At 36.9% G+C, this 20,946-nt stretch overlaps 2 protein-coding genes across 6 annotated transcripts; both read right to left on the bottom strand.

The window, feature by feature from the left end:
• Positions 1-4,915: 4,915 nt before the first annotated feature.
• AAS (Pyridoxal phosphate (PLP)-dependent transferases superfamily protein) lies at positions 4,916-9,441 on the bottom strand. Its single transcript, XM_068466525.2, has 12 exons — positions 9,059-9,441; positions 8,585-8,657; positions 8,196-8,426; positions 7,887-8,050; positions 7,629-7,769; positions 7,385-7,444; positions 7,086-7,250; positions 6,651-6,707; positions 6,453-6,517; positions 5,541-5,664; positions 5,289-5,426; positions 4,916-5,203 (listed from the first exon to the last, which is right to left on the bottom strand). Exons 1-12 carry the CDS (start codon positions 9,176-9,178, stop codon positions 5,081-5,083), a joined length of 1,461 nt encoding a protein of 486 aa, XP_068322626.2. The 5' UTR covers positions 9,179-9,441; the 3' UTR covers positions 4,916-5,080.
• Positions 9,442-11,844: 2,403 nt separating this feature from the next.
• Positions 11,845-18,668, bottom strand: LOC137727704 (pleiotropic drug resistance protein 1-like). Of its 5 annotated transcripts, XM_068466524.2 has the most exons (24): positions 18,193-18,668; positions 17,981-18,101; positions 17,774-17,862; positions 17,597-17,681; positions 17,335-17,494; positions 17,174-17,250; positions 16,973-17,026; positions 16,796-16,886; positions 16,410-16,711; positions 16,034-16,315; positions 15,628-15,944; positions 15,387-15,547; positions 15,189-15,292; positions 14,946-15,102; positions 14,806-14,868; positions 14,549-14,703; positions 14,121-14,453; positions 13,704-13,994; positions 13,518-13,601; positions 13,303-13,436; positions 12,971-13,198; positions 12,709-12,880; positions 12,346-12,600; positions 11,845-12,218 (listed from the first exon to the last, which is right to left on the bottom strand). In XM_068466524.2, exons 1-24 carry the CDS (start codon positions 18,519-18,521, stop codon positions 11,961-11,963), a joined length of 4,302 nt encoding a protein of 1,433 aa, XP_068322625.2. In that variant the 5' UTR covers positions 18,522-18,668; the 3' UTR covers positions 11,845-11,960. The 5 variants fall into 5 exon arrangements, with proteins under 5 accessions (XP_068322625.2, XP_068322624.2, XP_088533934.1 ...); XM_068466523.2 differs by having other exon boundaries at positions 14,549-14,868; positions 18,193-18,654; XM_088677808.1 differs by having other exon boundaries at positions 13,518-13,994; positions 18,193-18,654.
• Between the last annotated feature and the right edge of the window lie 2,278 nt (positions 18,669-20,946).

The following is a 20,946-nucleotide window of genomic DNA, read 5'->3' as shown; positions in this document are numbered from 1 at the left end:
TCAATCCCAGCCTATTGTAGAAGAACTCATTTCTATGCCGCTTTTGCTGTTGGAATTCATTACACTTTATATATATATATATAATCTAGCTATTTACACTATCAAACCTCAAAGTTTTAATATGTGATTATCTAAACTTCTTCTGGTAGACCCTGCCATTTTAAGCTTAGACGATCATGAAATCAAAGATTTGAGCTCTCTCTGTAGAGAGTAGTGCACACGGTGTCACATCCCGGTCTGGGGGAGATCATTTCCTGGGTCCGCTCTACCATCGTAGCACGATATTGTCCGCTTTGGGCCCCGATCACGCCCTCACAGTTTTGTTTTTGGGAACCCACGAGCAACTTCCCAGTGGGTCACCCATCATGGGATTGCTCTAACCCCCTTCTCACTTAACTTCGGAGTTCCTATAGAACCCGAAGCCAGTGAGCTCCCCAAAGGCCTCATGCTAGGTAGAGATGGGAATATACATATAAGGATCACTCCCCTGGGCGATGTGGGATGTTACAATCCACCCCCCTTATGGGCCGGACGTCCTCGTCGGTACACCACGACCAGGGTTAGGCTCTGATACCATATTGTCATATCCCGGCCCGAGGCAGATCACTCCCCGGGCCAGCTCCACCACCGTAGCACGATATTGTCCGCTTTGGGCCCCGACCACGCCCTCACGGTTTTGTTTTTGGGAACTCACGAGCAACTTCGCAGTGGGTCACCCATCATGAGATTGCTCTAGCCCCATTCTCACTTAACTTCGAAGTTTCTACGGAACCCAAAGCCAGTGAGCTCCCAAAAAGAACTCGTGCTAGGTAGAGATGAGAATATACATACAAGGATCACTCCCCTGAATGATGTGGGATGTCACACACGGCATCAATGATAGAAGTAACAAATATTCATTGTCGGTGAGATGCCAATCATGATCAAGGTGACCCCGATTTTTGTACGGCAGGAAAAAGGGTAGGGTTAGGGTACCATATATAACGTCCGTCCAACCACAAGGCTTGTGAAATGTTGCTTTCTATTTTCGCCAATCATAAATGTGATGGTGATAGCGCTCTTCAACATGCATAAGGATAAGGGACAACATTTTTCACACACATATATGAACGTTCTACATGCCGCAAATGCCTAGCTAGAAAATAGTTTTTCATGCAATTATCACCAAAGTGCGGACCTTTTCTGCCGTTGATGTTGAATTTATAAAAATAAGAATCTGAAATAAGTAACAATAATTTTGTTATATGTCGACAAAAAAGTTAAATTACATAAAACTATCTCAATTATTGAGTCAATCACAGTTTCATATCCTGTTTTTAAAAAATGTCAATGTCATACCTCATCTACGAATTTGTTACAATTTCATACCTTCCGTCAGTTGTCTGTTAATTCCTCTATTAAATGCTGATGTAGCTTGAGGCGGGACCCACTTTCTATTAAAAAATTAATTGAATATTAAAAAAAATTAATTAAATATTAACTAAATATTAACAAAAATTAAAATAAAAAAAATCCAAACCCACACCCAGATCCCCTTCCCCGCCCCCCAAAACCTTCCTTCCAAACCTAGAACCCGACCCCCTTCCCCTGCAACCCCTCTTCTCCCAACCACCTCCATCTCTTCCACTCTCTTCACCTTCCCTCCCATTCAAAACTTAAAAAATTAAAATAAAATAAAAACAATCAGAAACAAATCTGAACCCAGATTGTCCAGATCGTCGCACCCCACCTAACCCTTCATTCTCGTCGAAGTCGGACCACCTTAACTGGTCCTTGAGTACTAGGAGCTCTACGACCATTACCTTCACTAGACCTATCTTGCTCACCCTAGTTGGAGCTAATCACAATCTGGGTGTAACGATGTGGATCACGATCTTGGTGACAATCATGATGTCATTGCTGCTACTAGTGGTGAGGGGGGTTTGGGATTGTCGTCTAGATGGATGGTCGGGTTGGGCAGAGAGGGGTCGAGTTCGAAGAGTGGAGGAAAGGGAGGTGGTTGGGAGGCTCGAGAGAGAGAAAAAGGGTGGGGGGTTGCGGGGGAGGTGGGGGTGGGGTTCTGGGTTTGGAAGGAAGGTTTTTGTTGGGGGGGGGGGGGAGGGAGGGCGAGGAGGGTGAGGAACACATGTCAATGGGGAAGATGGGAAGGGGATCTGGGTGTGGGTTTGGATTTTTTTTGGTTTTTTTTTATTTTTTAATATTTAGTTAATATTTAATTAATTTTTTTTAATATTTAATTACTTTTTTAATAGAAAGTGGGTCCTGTTTCAAGCCATGTTAATATTTAATGGAGGAATTGACAGACAACTGACGGAAGATATGAAATTGTAACAAATTCATAGATGAGGTATGAAATTGAAATTTTTTAAAGACGGAGTATGAAACTGTGACTGACCCAATAATTAAGGTAGTTTTATGTAATTTACCTAAAAAATTATTATATACACGGGATCAATTGTGATAAAGATCGATAGTGAAAGTTGGTAGTGACATATGTGGTTAACATTTGTCTAAAAGATGGAAGCAACGTGTTCCACAAAATCTACCAAACGAAAAGATATGATTTGGATTGTTGAAGTGAATGTGATGGCACTGGCACATTAAACTTGTGCATTGCGATATGTAATTTTAATGATTTCTTTTAGCTTGAGATAAAACATCTGTAATTTTATTACTCCACAAATCAAATATTAATCTAAAAATTACTGCATTTCGATATGTATTTTGAACGTATTTCAAGCTAACAGTTTCGTATAAAAAGTGGTAGCAGTTTCTGAAAAATAAACTTTTACCATCACCCTGCAAACAGGTTCAAATAGGAATCGAAAATGAATGAATCAGATTATTTCCGTGTAATGTTTTAAAACGAGTGTTTGTGTTAGTATAGAAGTGTGTCGGCTAGGAAACAGAGACACACTAGGAAACAGATATACCATTCATGCTGGAAGATGCAACAAAAGAGAATATTGATTTCTACTCCATTGTTTGAATATTATTGGGTTTTTAGTCAAAATGGTCTCTGAGATTTACATAACACATCACTTTGGTCCCTGAGATTTGAAATCAATAGAAGTGGTCCATAAGATTGTCCACCATCAATCATTTTGGTCTTTCTGTTCAATATTACGTTAAATAAGGATCAAAATGACAAATATACCCTCAATTTAATAAATAATAGACCAAAATGATTTGACAAAAATTAAGGGCATTTTGGTCATTTTATTCTTGTATAATGGAGATTTTTTTACGAAATAATCAAAATGATTGATAGTTGACAAACTTAGAGGGTTTAGTCAATTTGGATTTTAGAGGATTTTAATTGATTTTTTTTTTAAATGACAGATTTCAAAGGATTTTAATGTACTTACAATTCTATATAGATTTTGACAGATTTATATGAATTTATATTATAGATTTTTGTGGATTTGTATGAATTTTATTTGTAGATTTTGATGAATTTGCATTAGTCTTTTCTTTTCATTTATCTTTATTAGATTGTTTTTTTTTTTTCAAATAACAAAAGAAAAACCATTTTCTCCCTCCGTGCCCTAAAACATGATTGTGCGGCTGCTTTCTTTTTCAAGCCGGCCTGTCAACCCAATTTACACTTTTTAATTGTCTTATCCATTTTCTGTCTACTTGAAAAATGATTGTTTTTTATTCAAATTCAATTCGGAGCATGGTCGAGTGATTCAATTGGATTTTTAGGTGCAAATCAAATTCTTCTTCTTTGGTTTTGATTTTTTTACCAGTGGGTCGATATGTTCTTACATTATAGATGGTGGGTTTTGAATTTTGGTCTTACTTTGCAGATTGGATTGGTAATCAAACGTCTGGGTTTGATTTGAAATGGTATATTTCCGTAGCTCAAGTCAATCTGGAACTCTATTGACAAACTTACCACTTCCATGGCAGATTCAATGAGTTTAACCGACCCTTTATCAAATTGAGGCATAAAAATATAGAGAACAATAGTGGAAAGGGTCAAAGATGTGCGAGTGAGTATTGATTCACCAGTATATGGACCAGTGAAGTAGTTCTCTTGCTGCTTAGGGCTGAGAAGTGAGGGCCGAAGAGAGAGAATGGAACATAAGCTTGAAAGAAATCCTAGGGGTTGAGGTGGGATTGTATTTGGTGTTGGGTATATATACTTCAAGCTCTTAAATCCAATGAAATCCATTTCTTCATGAAATATTAACAAATCTTTATTTTTTGAATACCCATAGATTTAGAATCAGTCTAAAAATGTCTTTTAAAATCTCATTTGACTATCTCTGGATTTGGATGTATTTTTAAAATCTTCTTAAATCCTAATTTGACTACACCATGATTTCAAAGTCTTTTAAAATCATTTTCTAAAACCCTAATTGACTACCCTCTGATTTTAAAGTCCATTAAAATCATGTCAAATCCTAATTTGACTACATCCTTAGGGACCAATCATATAGATTTCAAATCTCAGAGACCAACATGAGAAGTTATGCAAATCTCAGAGATCATAACTAATATTATTTCATTTTTAGTTATTAGTTATTGTTCATGTTAGTTATTAGTTTTTATTTTTGAAAAATACATAAGAGGAAGGAGGGATGTAAAAGCTAGAGTGGATGACTGATAGAGGACAAAGGTAGAATATATGTATAAGACAGTACGTAAAATGAAAACTAAAAACTAAAAATCAAAAGCCAAAAACTATTTTAAGGGTTTGTTTGACTGCCATTTCGTATTTAGTTTTTGGTTTTCACTGTTCTTCACATATATTTCCTCATATATCAAGCACCAAAGTAAAAGCCAAAAAATAAAAAAAAATGGTTATCAACTGACCCTAAGTTATATTGACTTTCAAGATCTTTCCATTAATTCTTCTTATTTATTCCCCTCACTTCCACCGCTCTTCTTGTAAATTTACTTAGGATTTCTTATTTGTATAAATAAGAGCTTTGAGCACTTTTTTATTTATTATATAGTTTTTTAAAACTACTTTAATTTATACTAAGAGACCGTCACACTGCTTTGACCAATAACCCACATTTGCATAATATAGTTTAGGGTTAGACAGAAATAAATCATATGCTAAAAACTAAAGAGGTGCAAGGAGGGCAGAAGCCTCCTCTTGCAAAAGCTTCCATGCTGCAAGCACATGCCTCTCCTCAGTCAATGGAGCTCCTAGTGCAAAACGTAATACGTACTTTCCTGACAAGACCTGCATATATAACATGTTGGTATCATCAGGAATTGCGAATTTACAACAGAAAAAAGGTGTCAACGATACCAAATAGTGAGCTTACCGTGTGAGAAACGAAAATTTTTCCAGTCGAGTTTACATTATCTAGTAGGTCATGGTTCAGTTTCGTCGCATAAGTTTCATCGTTGTGAGGGGGTAGAAGACGGAAACAAACCAACGAAAATATTCGGGGAGTAACAATCTGCCAGTTATGGTGAATTATCAACAAGGTAAATGTTCATAATATTGCAGCATTCAACTTGTAATGAAATATAGTAGTCAAACAAGAAACTTCACTAGGAATACCATTAATTACCTCAAACCTGGAGTCTTGAGCAACAAGATCTTCGAAGCATTTAGCCAAATCGATATGGTTTCTTATGTAGGATTGTAGATTCTCCAGACCATAAAGTCTTAGCACCATCCATAGTTTTAGTGATCTGGAAGCAGCAGTCGATATATAACACTCAGATATTAGCTTTAATGTGTTAGTTTATTAACTTACATTCTTTTTTTTTTTTACTTTTTTTTTTTTTTTTTATTAGGTGTCCAATCATGGTGGATGGGGGACCCTACTAACCCGAGGGCTTAAGGATGCGCATTGTGTGATTTCACCAAACAGACCAAGACCATCATAACCTCACCTAGTTAGGCTTCATCCAAGCAACAAATCACTTTAATCCTCTACTTAGTTATAAGTCCACACTACCAGGCTCGACATTAGCTTACCTTCTTAAAGAGAGAGATTCTACTCTAAATGATCTCTGTACTAATAAGGGCTGGTTTGGTATTGCTATGCTTTGAAAAAAAAACTGTTTCTAATGTGCTGTGAGAATAAGCAATTATGAAATAAAGCAGCAGAGTGTTTGGTAAACTTTTTTGTAAAAGTGCTTTTGAAAAAAAAAAAAAAAAAAAAAAAAAAAAGGCTGTATTATAGTGTTTGATAAACTTTTATGTAAAACAGATGTGAAAAAAAACTGGTTTTTCGAAGCTGGATTTTACAGCTTTGTATTTTTGGTTTTTTTTCCAGAATTACCTCAGTACCAAACTAGAGCTAAGACAACCCAATGTCACTGAGCGCAGTACAACGGAGAGTTATATTGCCGCGTTTGGGAACCTTACGAAAGTAAATATATTGATTTTCTCCCAACTAGGTGGCATATATGAGTTTTGAGTACTCAAAAGACCAATCTAACTATATATGTGAAAAAAATGTTCAAAGGCACACCTAAACCGACGTCCAAGTGGAATTTGCCAATCTTTGTAATCCACAACCAGGTTTGCTTCAGAGGCCTGCAGGATCGACAACGTAATAATCAAGGGAGAATTAAGGGATGGAAACAAGGGAAGAAGTGCAGAAGGGAGAAAACGCTAGTGTGAAATACCCATAGCTAATAGTAAAGAAGATAATTTAGGAGAAAATTACCTTGTTTTTAAGGAACTCAGGATTTGTAGACAGCGCCTGGACCAAAGCGTTTCTATCCTGTTATAAGTAAATAAGTCTATTAATCAATCACAAGAACTGGAAAACGATAGCAAAACGGTGTCACACAAAACAGATATTTTGTCACAAGGCAAAATTGTCATGCTAAATCTCCGACAATTAATGAACGAGCATATTAATTTCCCACAGGATCACACGTTTCCATTACAAGTTGACTGCATGGAAGTACAATTCATGTAGAACTATTTGGGCAGTTCTCAAAGTTCATATCGTGAATGCAGAAAATGATAATGGTATTGCGCAATTTCTTCAGAACTGCATGTGGATCGTAGAGAGAGTAGCAGTTGGCAAAACCTGGAGGAAGTACTACAAAGTAATTAGCAGATGAACAATGTGCACAACCGCATAATGACATACCTTGATCCAGAGCAGCGAACAATCAAAGTTCGTAAGAAACCATTTATGTGCATTCAAGTTAAATGAGTCGGCTTCTTCAACACCATCAATGTGGTGTCGGTATTCAGGACATATACAAGCGCTACCAGCGTATGCAGCATCCACATGGAACCACATTCCATTGCTCTGAGAAAATGCAAAGAATTACAATTATGGACAAGTGTATGTCACAAAAGTTTAATGTACACGATCTTTGTATTAAAAGAGTTTTTGCATAAAATTGATAAACCATAAAGCAGATTAGACGATTCATTTGTTACCTTAGTAATCTTTCCCAGTTCTAGCAAAGGATCAACAGCCGTTGATGAAGTAGTACCAACCTAAAAGTACAGATGCAAAGTTTCTTTAGTTAATTAGGATTCTAATTTTATGAATGTGGTAAACTTATTCCATTATTCTAAATAGTTCGAATATTTGTTTTTAAACCAAAATTTATCCCGTTAATGAACATTTCAAGAACAAAATGGAAACATGCTTAGGATCTGAAGTTTCTTTGTATCTTACTGTTGCACATAAGAAAAATGGAACTAAACCATCCGCGATGTCATTTGAAATCGCCTCATTAAGTACATTGGGAGAAAGGGCATAGTTAGTAGAGGAATCGGTACTCAGCATCCTGCAATTCTCAGGATGGATTCCCCCTATCTGCCGTTAAACAATAAAAATCATTAAAAATGAAAGATATTATCAATATAGCAAGCTGAATTTAAGTGTTTACAATATATACAAATATGTTGATACTAGAGCACATAAGGAAGGTACCTGACAAGCCTTTTGCAAAGCTGAATGTGTTTGATCAGATGCATACACAACAAGCTTCTCAAGGGCTTCTTTTCCTTCTGCCCTCAAAATCCTATCACGAGCAGCCAATAGTACAACCAGAATTGCTTCACTAGCTGTGCCTTGTATCACTCCACCGCCTTGTCCTGCAACAATATATCTGACTATAAGTCCAGAAGCTCAACGGTTGAAGAAATATCTTTCTTCATCTATTGATAAAGGAGAAAAAGCACAATTTTTTATGAGAAATTCATTAAAAAAATATAGTTGTATAGAGAACAATCATCTCACCTGCTGAAAGAAATTCTTCAGGAAGTTTAAGCATTTTAGCAAACCAATCCAAGACGATCATTTCAAGTTCAGTTGCTGCTGGAGAAGTTATCCAACTAAACCCCACAATGTTAAGGCCTGCACTTAGCATCTCGCCTAGGAATCCGGCAACACTGCTGTTTGAAGGGTAGTATCCGAAAAAATTTGGGCTCTGCCAATGCGTTACCCCTGGTAAAATCTTAGCCTGAATGTCTGCAACCACATAAAAGTTTGCTCTTCACATATGTTTATGTCACATGAGTCATATAAATCAAACATATATAATCAGGCCATGAATTTTCTTTTGTATACACATTTGCAATAGGTATGCAAGGAAATCTAGAACATAAGAACCCTATTAGAAATTTCACCATCGAAAACTTGTTGCAAAGACTCGGGATAAGTAGGCGCAGAATCCGGTAAAAGATCACGAAGATATCCAGGCTGCAAAATGCGACTAAAGTTATAACAACGGAAAAACTTGAATTAACTGAGTCATCATCTGTGCCAATATATGTGGAATACTTCCAATACTTAGATTCAAACTTTGAAAAGTTTTCACAAAACCTAATGCCAACACTGATAAACGGAAGAAATAGAGATTTCTTCAGAGTTCAAATTGGCTTTGCATTTAAAATATAAGAGAGAAAGGAACGCGTGTGCATAGCCATATTGGTTGAAAGGATGTGCAACACAACAACCACCCAGTGCACCGAGTTTGAATCCCCTTCTAACGGTATAAATTAGTTTAAAGTGGAATATTGCTCGTAAAAGAAAACTGTGAGAGAGAGGGAGAGAGAGAGAGAGAGAGAGAGAGAGAGAGAGATGGGATTGAGAGTTGAAACCTGAACTTGGCTGAGGACAGGGAAATCCTCAATGGTTTTGTAGTAATCAGCAATGAAATCTACCATTTTGTGGGCATTCTCTCTGAGTTGCTCAGCGTCCATTGGCTTCAACCCACTCATCTTCTGCTGTTTTTCTTATTTGTTCCTCAAAATTATGGCAGAAAAACGAGGGAGATGAAGATGCCTTGGATTTCCAAGAAAAAATAAAAATAAAAACAAATGAGAAGATGAATCGCTTCTCTTTTTTTTTTTCAAAGATTCAATTCGAATTTTCTAAAAAATTGAGAAATTGGAGCGGAATGTGTTATGATTGCTGAGTGGACGGTAGGGAATCATCCACTCCACGGCATACAAATTCATCAAAGAAAGCTACCCAAAGGAAATAGTGTGGACGATATGCATGTTGGATTTTTGCATCCGTGGTCCCAGGCGCCTCACTTTGATAACATTGATACTCTCTCAAACTTTACCATCTGTCCAACCTGTCAGATGTAAGGTTTTATCAAAAAAATATCTCAATATTAGTTAGAGTTGGGTAATCATATTTAAACCCATGATTTTCTTTTTCACCCACCAATGTTGGATTTCAACACTCCCCCTCACATGTAACCCCATTTAGTGGTTTATACGCATAGATTCACACATCGCCAATTGAAACTCAGAAGTCGGCTTTATGTTAATAGTCCAGACTTACTTTCAATGGAACTCAGAGGCCGGCTCTATGTTAAGAGTCCTGGATTATTTCCTTATTGGTGACAAGCTCATTAGCTTGCACAGACATGAACCTTGGCTCTGATACCATGTTGAAATTTTTTATATCAATGGGCCTAGGGGGCCCACTCTAATGAGTAATGATACCAATATTATTCTCAACTTTACCACCTGGCCAATCCGTTAGGTGTAGGGTTTTACCACAAAAATGCATCGGTATTAATTAGAGTGGGGTAATCCTATTTAAAGTTATTGCTTTTCTTTACCTCCACCGATGTGAGACTGCTAACACGCCTTCTCACGTGTAACCTCATTTAGTGGTTCACACGTGAAGGTCCACACATCGGCAATTGAAACTCAGAGGTCGGCTCCAATGGAGTCTAGACTTGTTTTCAGTCTTTTCAGGAAGTGCCCTTTAAAAACTCAGAGAGCTGGCTCTATGTTAAGAATCCAAGCTTGTTTCTAAGCCCACACTTACTTGTGACGAGCCCATAACCGAGGCCTCTGATACCATGTTGAATTTTTTTTTAGATCAACGAGCCCAGGGGTCTCACTCTAACGACACCGATAATGTCCCCAACTTTACCACCTGCCCAGTCCATCAGGTGTGGGGTTTTACCACAAAAAGTCTCGGTATTAGTTAGAATGGGGTAATCATATTTAAACGGGAAAATTAGAATGCCCTATATATTTTTTATAGTTGTTAGATTAAACATTCATCCCTTTTAAAGATTTGATTAAGGTGCTTTGATCAATTGTCATCTCAATAATTTTCTATTTATTTAATTTCCATATCATTAATTTAAATGCATTTATGTAGAGGCATAAGATAGCTTAGCAACTATTGCCTATAATATAGGAATTTAATTTCGTCAATCCCCTTCTACGCGTTAAATGATATTTTTTTAATAAAATAAATAAAAGATTAATTAACTAATTCCTCATTTCCTTATTATCAGTATTTAAAAAAAAAAAATATCCTTCCATCAAAAATGTCTCAATAAAAAGTCTTCAATACATATTTTTTTCACATATAGATATATAAAAAAAATATACTTAAAATTTATGGTACATTTGAGAACAAAAGTATCGAATTTTGCTACGTTTAGATTTCAAATGTACCGAGAAACCAAATGTACCAAAAATTCAAATGTACCATAAAACCAAATGTACCTATTGTTATGTAACCCTTTTGGTACGTTTAGATTTCAAATGTACAGAAAAACCAAATGTACCATAAAACCAAGTGTGCCCATTGTCAAATAACCTTTTTGGTACGTTTAGATTCCAAATGAACAAAAAAAATCCCAAATGTACCACAAAACCAAATGTCTCTATCAAATAACTCTTTTTGGAACATTTACATTCCAAATTTACCGAGAAATACAAAAAATCAAATCCACTATAAAATTAAATGTGTCTATATTATAGGTAATTAGATGTAGCTATATAATCAAACAAATCTTTATTATGTGTTGGGTCTTCTAAATAATAAAATCTAACAATTTTTTTTTTATAAATATCCTACTATATTCACAAAAAAAAAAAAAAAAGTAAAAATCATAACAAACAATAAAAAAATGCATAAAGATGGATAATAAATGCATAAACATAGGGATAATAGGAAAAAAAAAAAAAAAAAAAAAAACGAAATGTCCAAGAGAAGTCGTGAAAAACTAAAATTCTAAACAAAATTGAACTTATGTGAAAAACTAAAATTAATAACCAAAATTTTAGGAAAATGTTTGATCAAATTTTCAAAAGGAGCGTATGTTTAATCTAAAAAATTAAAAAACGAGGCGCCTATATCAAAACGCCCCCTTTTTTGGTTGATTAAACATATTAGTTTAAAGAGGTTGGTTAGAAGAGTGTGCTCTCTACTATGTACTCAAGTTTGAATTCTCTCTAGTACTTAATTAAAATTATATTAGAATTTAACTTGAATAAAAGAAATATTTTTTTTTTATAAAATTCGGATTAAATACTAAATCTAACACTTCAATTTTAATATTAAATTGTTTATATTTATGCTATGATAGTGTTGTATCTTAGCTCTATCTCCATTCATTGGAGTGTTTGTACCAAAAGAATTATAACATTTATAAACTTAGGAAGGGATTGACCAATTACAAAAAGTTGCACATAAGATCAAAGCAGTTCCTGCATTCTTGATGTACAAGCAACAAAATATTCATCTCCTCTGGAAACTCAACATCTTGATGGACAAGGCAAAGATAAGTGCAAAGAGTAGAGCGAATCCAACAACCACAGCTGCAACCACTCCGATAAATTCTTGCTTGAAACCGAAGTACTGCCTCATGAATTCCTCCACTGTTGCACCCGTCTCGAGCTCGTCCTGTATATCTCCAAACTGCGATGTAGCCAGTCCGTACAAGGTCCAGGCCATCGGACACGCCCAATAGTACCATCTCCACCATATAGGAATCCTCTGCCGTTGGCGAAATGAACACGAATGAAAATTGCAGGATCAGAAAATAAAACATCAGTATATGTTTTAACTTCTACGGACATCAAAGCCTGCATAAGTTAGGAACTAAGGGCAAAGCAACACTTACAGTCCGTGGGATTATGAACCCCGAGAAGACATTCCATATTGCGTAAAATGCGCTGGAATTTATAGCGGCTATGTGTTGGTTCGGCGTCAAGGCCACTCCCATCATGCCATAGTAGGTGAAGTACAAAAATGTGAAATACATGAAGAATAAGTACCACAAGAATTTAGCCAGAGTCCATTCAAACCCGATCATTGCGTAAACTATGACACTATAGACAAGGGCTTGTACAAAAACATAAGGGATCTCAATTGTAACCTGCAACGAAATATGGAAACTTGGCATAAGATAAGATAAATAATGCAAGTAATCGTATAAATTAAATTTAATATAGGCTAGTCTTAGGTAAAATGTATGATTAGTCACCTGTGCAAAGGCGTATGCCAAGGCAGAATACATTCCAGCAGCTCGTTCTCTGTAGAAGACTGTTCTTTCGACGTCCACAACAGGCTGCACCGTTGTGGAATTTTTGATACCGAGAAAGAGAACAGCAGCGTACATTGAACCAATTGCATTGAAGAGATCCTTTTCTTTCGTTCTGTACTCAAAAGTTTCACAGTTACATTTGGAAGCAAAACATATTGGTTAGAATATATTTATCTTTTATGTGCGAGGCATTGTGACTTACGTTTTGGAGCCAAGGTTCCAGAACATTGTCCCGAACATCAATGCTACGATGGTTGTGTAGATCAACCTGATGGCCGTGTATGGCGGATTGCGCCAATAGGACCATTGTTGTTTCCATAAGCAAGCTACGCATTGGGATAAAAAGGGCAGAGAGTATTGAGTAGGAAAATGAAGATCCTTAGAACCAGAAGCAGGGTTGCTTAGTTCTGCAATAAGTGCTTTGTTTCTCCTGCAATTATGCCATATATAAGTACATTTTCTCAACAAATCTGGTTTACGAAGAGAGACATTCTTTTGTAAATGGTTTCTTAGGCCAATAGGTAATAAACAAACCTGTACAGTTCTGATTTCTTATACACTTCAGCAAAATCAATCTCCATAGCTATTTCTTTGGCTGACGAAGTGACTTCCAACATCCATGTTGCTGGATTGTAGCCATCCCTAATTTTACTGACGTTATCGATCCCCTAGATATTAATGTGCATGCATTAGAAAACCTTCAACAATTATAAAGCTATCAAGGCTTGAAATTTCTTCATTCACTATACCTCAAAGTACTTGATCAAATTGCAAGAATGGCGGCCTAATGGTCCTACGTAGAGCTCTTGTCCTCCTTTCTTCAGTAGGAATAGCTGCAACAATATGTTACATATATCATACTCGAGTAGAAAAGACCAGTCAAAATAGAGTTCAAAGTTCAAACAATTTGTATCAAAGAAGATTTTGATTTTCACCTCATCGAAAGCATCAAATATGTCAATGCTTGGCTGATGGATGGTGCAGACGACTGTTCTTCCAGTGTCCACGGTGTTCCTAACTGCTCGCATAACAATGGCTGCAGCTCTTGCATCCAAGCCTGAAGTCGGTTCATCCATGAATATTATTGCGGGGTTAGCCACTAGTTCAACCGCAATGGTCAGCCTCTTACGCTGCTCAGTTGAAAGACCGCTCGCACCAGGCAACCCTACTAGTGCTTGCCTCAACGGATTTAGCTCCACAAGTCCCATAACTTCCTCAACGAACATCTGCAATCATGTTCAAGTTTATGAAACATAATGACAATGAGGCCAGTAGTTGCCTTAATAACTGGACCTAATTTTCCATCAGTTCATAAGGAATTAAATTTAAGCTTACAAAGCTCGAATACCAACCTTCCTGGTTTCAGAATCGATTTCTGAAGATAAACGCAGCCATGCTGAGTACATCAAGGATTCATAGACAGTAACATGAGGAGAGTGGATGTCATTCTGCTCACAATATCCAGAAATCCGGGCAAACGATTCCTGCTTTTTTGGGTACCCGGAAATTGTGATATTTCCCTCAATATATCCTCCAGTTTTTCTACCGGCTAGTACGTCCATTAGAGTTGTTTTACCAGCCCCACTCACTCCCATTAGAGCTGTCAAAACACCAGGCCTAAAAGCACCACTCACACGCCTAATAAGCACCAGTTTATCCTCGGGAACACCTTGATTCTTCATTTCCTGCAATTTCGATTCAAAGAAATGTGTCACAATTTTGGATTTGCACAAGCTTGTCAAGTGTCAGACACATTTTACTTTGGTTGCATATACATCACCTGTGGCATGTCCACGGAGTATGTGATTTCATCAAAGGTGATGGAATGTGGTTCGAACGGAAGGACCATTCCTCTTTTCTTGTTACCATTTGCGTCATTAGTAGCTTCTTTTGTAATTGAGGAAGACCTGGAGGAGTTACTTCCATTTCCATTTTCTGTACACCCACAAAATTTGGTTTTGTCAAAAAGATCAAAAAATTTATGCCGGATAGACAATTGCACACAAAAGCTACATCCATGAATGTAAGATATATTACCTCTACTAATTTGAGGAGTCGAGATAGGATCTTCCAACTTAACAGCCTGTGGCTTCCCAATTGCTGCACAGTGTTTATATATTCTGAGTTAACTGTCGCTTCGAAGATTTGATGCAAAGAATTAAGACGAAAGTACTCACGCTTTAGATAAGTGAGAGCCAAAGTGAAAAAGAAGTTGAATATAAGCATGTATCCAGCCAATACTCCCGCGCCAATCCAATACCAACGAGGCTCTGTGAAGAATCCGCGTGACTTCAGAACAGCGACTCCTAATGGTTCCGTTGAGTTCGGAAGAACCTTCAAGGTAAAAAAGAACTTAGAATATGAATTGGGGACAAAACACAAAAACTAGAATGTTTGAAATGAATTTTCAAAGGAATTACATGTCTCCAACTCTTTCCGAGGAACTCATTGACTACTATTGCATTCTGTCCGTACATCAAAGGCGATATCCAGTAGCCCCACATCCACCATTTCTTTATATCGACTGCGCCATCCAAACCAAAAGATAAATATACAAGTTCAAATACCAGTATGTAATGAAACAGTAAGTTTTTTTTTTTTTTTTTTTACTGTTATACCTCTTGACAGAACAAAACCACCCAAGGAGAAAAGCATGACAAGTGCAAACGATCCGAATGTGCTTGCAATAGTCATGCTTCTACCAACTCCAGCAATGAATCGGAACAACCCCGAAGCCATCTGATTAATGAGTAGGAGTAGAAGCCATTGCTTAAACAACCTGCATAATGTGCATAAATATTTATCATTTCGGATGGAGAAAACATGAAAAAGGTAGGAGAATTTTCTAGTTATTTTTACCTTCCGACATTTGGATCATATCCGATGACATAATAGGTCATAAATACCCAAACCACAACTTCAACACAGGTGATAGGGATCTTTAGGATCCACGAGGGAAGGGTATATGTCCACGGCGGAAAGAAGAGGAGGTTTCTCTGCTTATAAAATACCGGGAGCTTTGTAACAGTCATTGAAAGCTCTGCCAGTCCATTGAACATAACAGCAACCAGGGAGAAGAACAAAGCACCAGCATAAATTACCCCGTCATCTACTGAATTGCGATGCATCTCAGTTCGTAGGAACAATGTCATTGTAATCATAGCCAAGATTGAGAGCTAAAGAAAATAAGGAAACTTTTAATAAAGATTAAAAACATGTAAGTTTGCACGAAGCATGGAGTAAGTCGAATAAAGGAAAACATTACTTGGGCAAGCTTGAAAAGGTAGACAAATGAGTTCCTCTTCATGAGCAAGAACTCCCTCGCAAAGCAAGCTTTCAACAGTTCAGTATTACTAACGCCATATCTTTTTGTTGTTAATGCGGCTGGGTGGCTCTTGGCCTTGTCAAATGGAATTGCGAGTTCATCTCTAAGTTTGCGCCCGACGTGAAACGATTGGAATGTCTCGACAAATTCTTCGACCGTGATGAACCTGTAAGGCTCATCTCTGCTTGCCCAATACTGCTCCTGATCTTTCCTTGATGTCACCTACAACATTCAATATTATGATTTATTCACACATGGAAAATTAATATGACACTTTTATGTGTAATGCTCAAACCACATCTATGTAGTGACATACTTCTTGCAGGAAGTCCGCCACGCCTTTCCTCTCAGGACATCTGAACCCCATGGATTCGAAAAATTCAAGAACATTTTCACGAGGACCTTGGTACACGATGTGACCATCAGAAAGGAGAACAATGTCATCAAATAGTTCATAAGTCTCAGGTGCTGGTTGCAGCAGTGAGATGAATGCAGTCCCATTGAGAATGTGAACATATTGCTTGATCGAATTCACGATTTGATATGTTGTTGAGCTATCCAAACCCGTAGATATTTCATCCATGAACAATGCCTTAGCCGGTCCAACCAACATCTCACCTATATATAATTCATTAATCAAAATCGCTCGCTTAAAATTTTGAAAATCATGTGTTTTATTAAGAACTAGAATTATGTTTCTACCAGTTGTGAGTCGTTTCTTTTGTCCGCCGGAGATGCCCCTTATCAAGTTATCCCCCACCAAGGTATCTGCACATCCATCTAATCCCAAAATCTGGAAAAATCAAATGAATTTCTGATCAATAAAGGGTAATTTTCAGAAAATCCTTCTCTTAGTACAAAATATAAAGGTGATTTTACCTTTAGTGTATAATCTGTCACCACTTGTACCCTCTGGCCTTCTGATGCCACCGCCTATATTAACCGAAACAGTGAATTAACAGTACGTAAATTGTTGATTATTCCGAAAACATAATTAACAACACACTAACTAACTAACTAACTAATTGACCTTTCAAGTAGATATCTAAGTTCTGCTAAGTAGCTTTTCTTGTTTCTCACCTTCATGTAGATATCTATGTCTGCATCCGGCTTAATATTCGCTTCTTTCTCTCGTCTACTTAACTCGACTAGGATCTCTGCCATAATTCAAACCAACAACGATTAATAGAGTCATCAGTTTGATTCTGAAAATTGAACAGAAGTCAGTTCTCTAAACCCACCATAACGGTCTCCGACCCCTTGGCATCTTGCAGAGAAGTTCAATGTTTCTCCGACTGTCAATTCTCCCATATGAACATCATGTTGGCTGATATAGGCAGCAGTCCTCTGAGGCACAAACTCATGCATGCCGTGACCATTGTAGGTCACACGTCCTGAAAACTGCACAACAATTTTTTTCTCAGATAAACGAGTGACAAAAACCAAGAGCAACCCCTGAAGCTAAAACCGGAAATCAGAAACCCAGATTTCGTGTTGTTTAACCTGAAGATCCCGGTCAAGCTCTCCAGCCAAAGCCAACAGGAGAGTGGTCTTTCCGGAACTCGGAGGACCCAAAAGCAGTGTCATTCTGTACAATAAACACATGATCAACCAAGTCAGATTTTATTTTCCGACCGAAACACAAAACACAGATGAACCAAATTTGCAACGTTCTCTCACCTGCAAGGCCTAATGATCCCACTAACATCTTTGAGGATAGACAAGTGCTTTTTCTTGCTAGGAAGAATATGAACGGAGTTCAACAAACCCTTAGGAAGCCGAAAACAAATATTCAGTAAGAATGTACTAAAACTAAAAATGAAATGGTTATCAGACGGGTCCAAACATGCAATGGAGAACTTGGAACTCTAGTAGTTAATCATTTACCTCCACTAAATTGACACAGTAATTAAAAACTGTAGGCAGAGCCCTGCTTCCTGCATAAGCTTCAGCTGCAATTTTCAAATGCTGGAATCTAACTTCAATTTTCGGAAGATTAATTCCAACTCTGAGATAAAAACCAAGTAAAAGAACCTCCATCATTATCAAAAACCGAGAAGATGGCAACACGCAGAGTTGCGAAAATTTTGAATTCTCACCTATCAATGCGGTTCTTGAGTCTCAACAAGAAGTTCTCATGATCCTCCTCGGCTACTCCAACTAACCGCTCGATCAAATTCTTCCTTTCTTTCACTTCAAGATTGCTCACGTCAACTTCGTTGGTCTCCCCTTGAGGAGTAGCGAGCAGGCCTTTCTTCAAGCGCTGAAACGTTGGAAGTCTCTGAAGGGCAGCCCATTTGAGAGCTTCCTCATCGTCCTCTCCGTGCGAAGACGTTGAGAAAACTCCGCTGCCATTGTCAATCCAGAAGGAAGAACCACTTCGTCTAAAACTGTGGCCAGCTTTCTGAATATCACAACTGATCTCCATTGAAGAAGAACAGCTTGGAACTTGGCTAGCTAGTAGCTTGAAATTAAAAACCAACAAGAACCCAAGTTTCGTTTCCCTCCAAAATTCCAGACTTTATGAAAAAGTTTGATGGAAAAAGACTTCGGCTTTGTTGTTTGGTTGGCTACTTTCTCTAGCTTTTGCAGCATTGAATTTATAGGAGGATAAGATGCTAACGTGAGATAAAACTTTCATGGGGTTTCTCCATGTCATGATCGAAAGTTTAGTGTTGGCATGGGACATCATGGATGGTAATCATATCATTACCATTAGTTATGTTTTTTCTTAATGTCATAACATAAGTTGTTGGCCCACTTTTTTTTTGGCCAAAATTGTTGACCCTATATTTTTGGTCAAAATTGTTGGCCCCATTTCACCATGTGAGGGTTTCGATTTTTTGACTTGCCAATTCCCACTATCTATAAACCATAAATTCAAACATTCACACCCAAAAGGAGAAAAAAAAAAAATATTCGTTTATATGTCTAGGCGAGCTTTGAACTAGAGGCCGAGATTTTTCTGATTTTCGTCAAAAAAATATATTGCTTAAATATTACATATCTCGCATTTTCATATGTAAATGTACTCATTAAGTTTAGCAACTTTTTCAATTGAAAAATATCTAACTCATTCAATCTTCTTTTGTGACATAGTTGACCGAAGATAAGATTTTATCAACTTTAACTTTGAAAAACTTATTTCTGCAAAGGCAATGGGCTATTGTATATATTTAGACAATGACTCAAAGTCTGTAAAATTAATTTATATATACACACACATGTATATATGTGTGTCTTATATAAAATGTGAGTCTCTTAGGAGTGGGAGCCTAGACGGCTGCCACCCTCAGGGCCGACCCTGTTAATAAGTGTGTAGTTTCTATTTCATTCACGTAGTCATATACGCATACAAATATATTAACACTAATTACTATGATCAATGGAAAATTAGGAATCGAACTTTGAGAGGGATAATGCTAGGAAGATTAAATTTTTAAACCAAATTTGCAAATCAAATAATGTGTCACCAATAGAAAATAAGCATATTAATCAACACTTAAGTAATAGTCCAATCATTAACATCCACATCATTTGGTTTACAAAATTTGATGAAAAAATGTGGTCTCTCTAGCATTACCCCTTTGAGAGAAATTTTTTTTTTTTTTGAACAAATAATATTATCTACACTACGGAGATGAGGTACTAGACTAAGTATCACAATAAGCGAACCATAATAATGTGGTTCGAATCCGTCTTTGGCGATAATTGACCATTAAACCTCTCATATATAAATAAATATTATTTTACCGTAATATTAAGTGATAAAAGAAAAATTGTTATCTAAATCAAGATTTTAGAGCAAGTAAGACGCGTTAAGCTATTAATGTGTTTGGGCAAAATGCAACGGATTTTTAACTTTTTATTTATTACATATTTTGGTCATGTGAGCAACACGGTTATACCGACTAAATTTGAGGCCGGCACTGAAACAAAGAGAGTCAACGGTAAGTGGAGGGTAGAATTTGGGAGGTCAATTCTTTGCATGAATTATTGGATAAAGTGGGACCGGCGGCGCACATACGATTTAAATGGGTTGGAGATGGATTACAGATACAGAAATGGGTTGGAGATGAATTACAGATACAGAGTTCAATGGTACAGACTTCCCAAATTCCCCTTCCCGAAATTGCTTGTAGAAAGAAGAGGAGACTTGGCTAACAAAAATGGTTGAAAGAGAAGGAGACTTGGCTAACAAAAATGGTTGGTAAAGCACAACTTTAAGAGAGTTAGTCAATCAGAGAGATACTTTTCACACTCTTCTCAATTTTCAGATGTCAGATTGAATGAATTGAAAAGAATCAAAAGAGATAAATTAACAGAGTGTGTGGAAGATAAAAATTAGTATATGAACAACACCACCTTTGAAGAACTGATTTTGATCTTGGTTAAAAGGCATATTAAAGTATAACTATAAATATGTAGATTTAGTGGTGTGTATATAACCAATATGCATATAAGGTGCGTTTGTTATACCGGACTATCTCGGACTGGACTAGCTGCAGGAACTAAACTGAACTGGCTTAGAATAAACTAAGCTGGACTAACTTAGTGAAGTGTTTGGTGCAGTGTCGAACTAAGAAGATGAATTAACTAAAAATTATTATTATATTTTAATTTTTTATTATCAAAATTAATATATGAATAAAAAAAGAGCATATCCTTCTTCTTCTTCTCGAATTCCAGGTACTTTGCAACTTTGACCCCATCTATTCCAAAACCCATATGTTCCAAACCCATCGAATTGCAGGGCATATCCCCCATCTGTTCCAAAAACCCATCCAAAATTTCTAAAAGTCTGAGAGGTACTACTTGCCTCAATTGCCAAAACCTAAGTACAAAAACCCACA

The sequence above is a fragment of the Pyrus communis genome, chromosome 10 (assembly GCF_041283825.1).
Source record: "Pyrus communis isolate YQ-2024b chromosome 10, ASM4128382v1, whole genome shotgun sequence".
NCBI classification, from domain to species: domain Eukaryota; kingdom Viridiplantae; phylum Streptophyta; class Magnoliopsida; order Rosales; family Rosaceae; genus Pyrus; species Pyrus communis.
This window is presented reverse-complemented; position numbering and strand designations above follow the sequence as displayed.

Excerpts from the sequence above, each read along its gene's own strand:
- AAS (XM_068466525.2), bottom strand. The coding sequence starts at position 9,178 with ATGAGTGGGTTGAAGCCAATGGACGCTGAGCAACTCAGAGAGAATGCC. Across the intron at positions 7,251-7,384 it reads AACTGGGAAAGATTACTAAG|AGCAATGGAATGTGGTTCCA; the intron begins GTAACAAATGAA and ends GCATTTTCTCAG. Across the intron at positions 5,665-6,452 it reads CCACTTGGACGTCGGTTTAG|ATCACTAAAACTATGGATGG; the intron begins GTGTGCCTTTGA and ends TGCTGCTTCCAG.
- LOC137727704 (XM_068466522.2), bottom strand. The coding sequence starts at position 18,521 with ATGGAGATCAGTTGTGATATTCAGAAAGCTGGCCACAGTTTTAGACGA. Across the intron at positions 17,863-17,980 it reads ACTGTGTCAATTTAGTGGAG|GGTTTGTTGAACTCCGTTCA; the intron begins GTAAATGATTAA and ends CGGCTTCCTAAG. Across the intron at positions 16,712-16,795 it reads AAAGAAACGACTCACAACTG|GTGAGATGTTGGTTGGACCG; the intron begins GTAGAAACATAA and ends AATTATATATAG.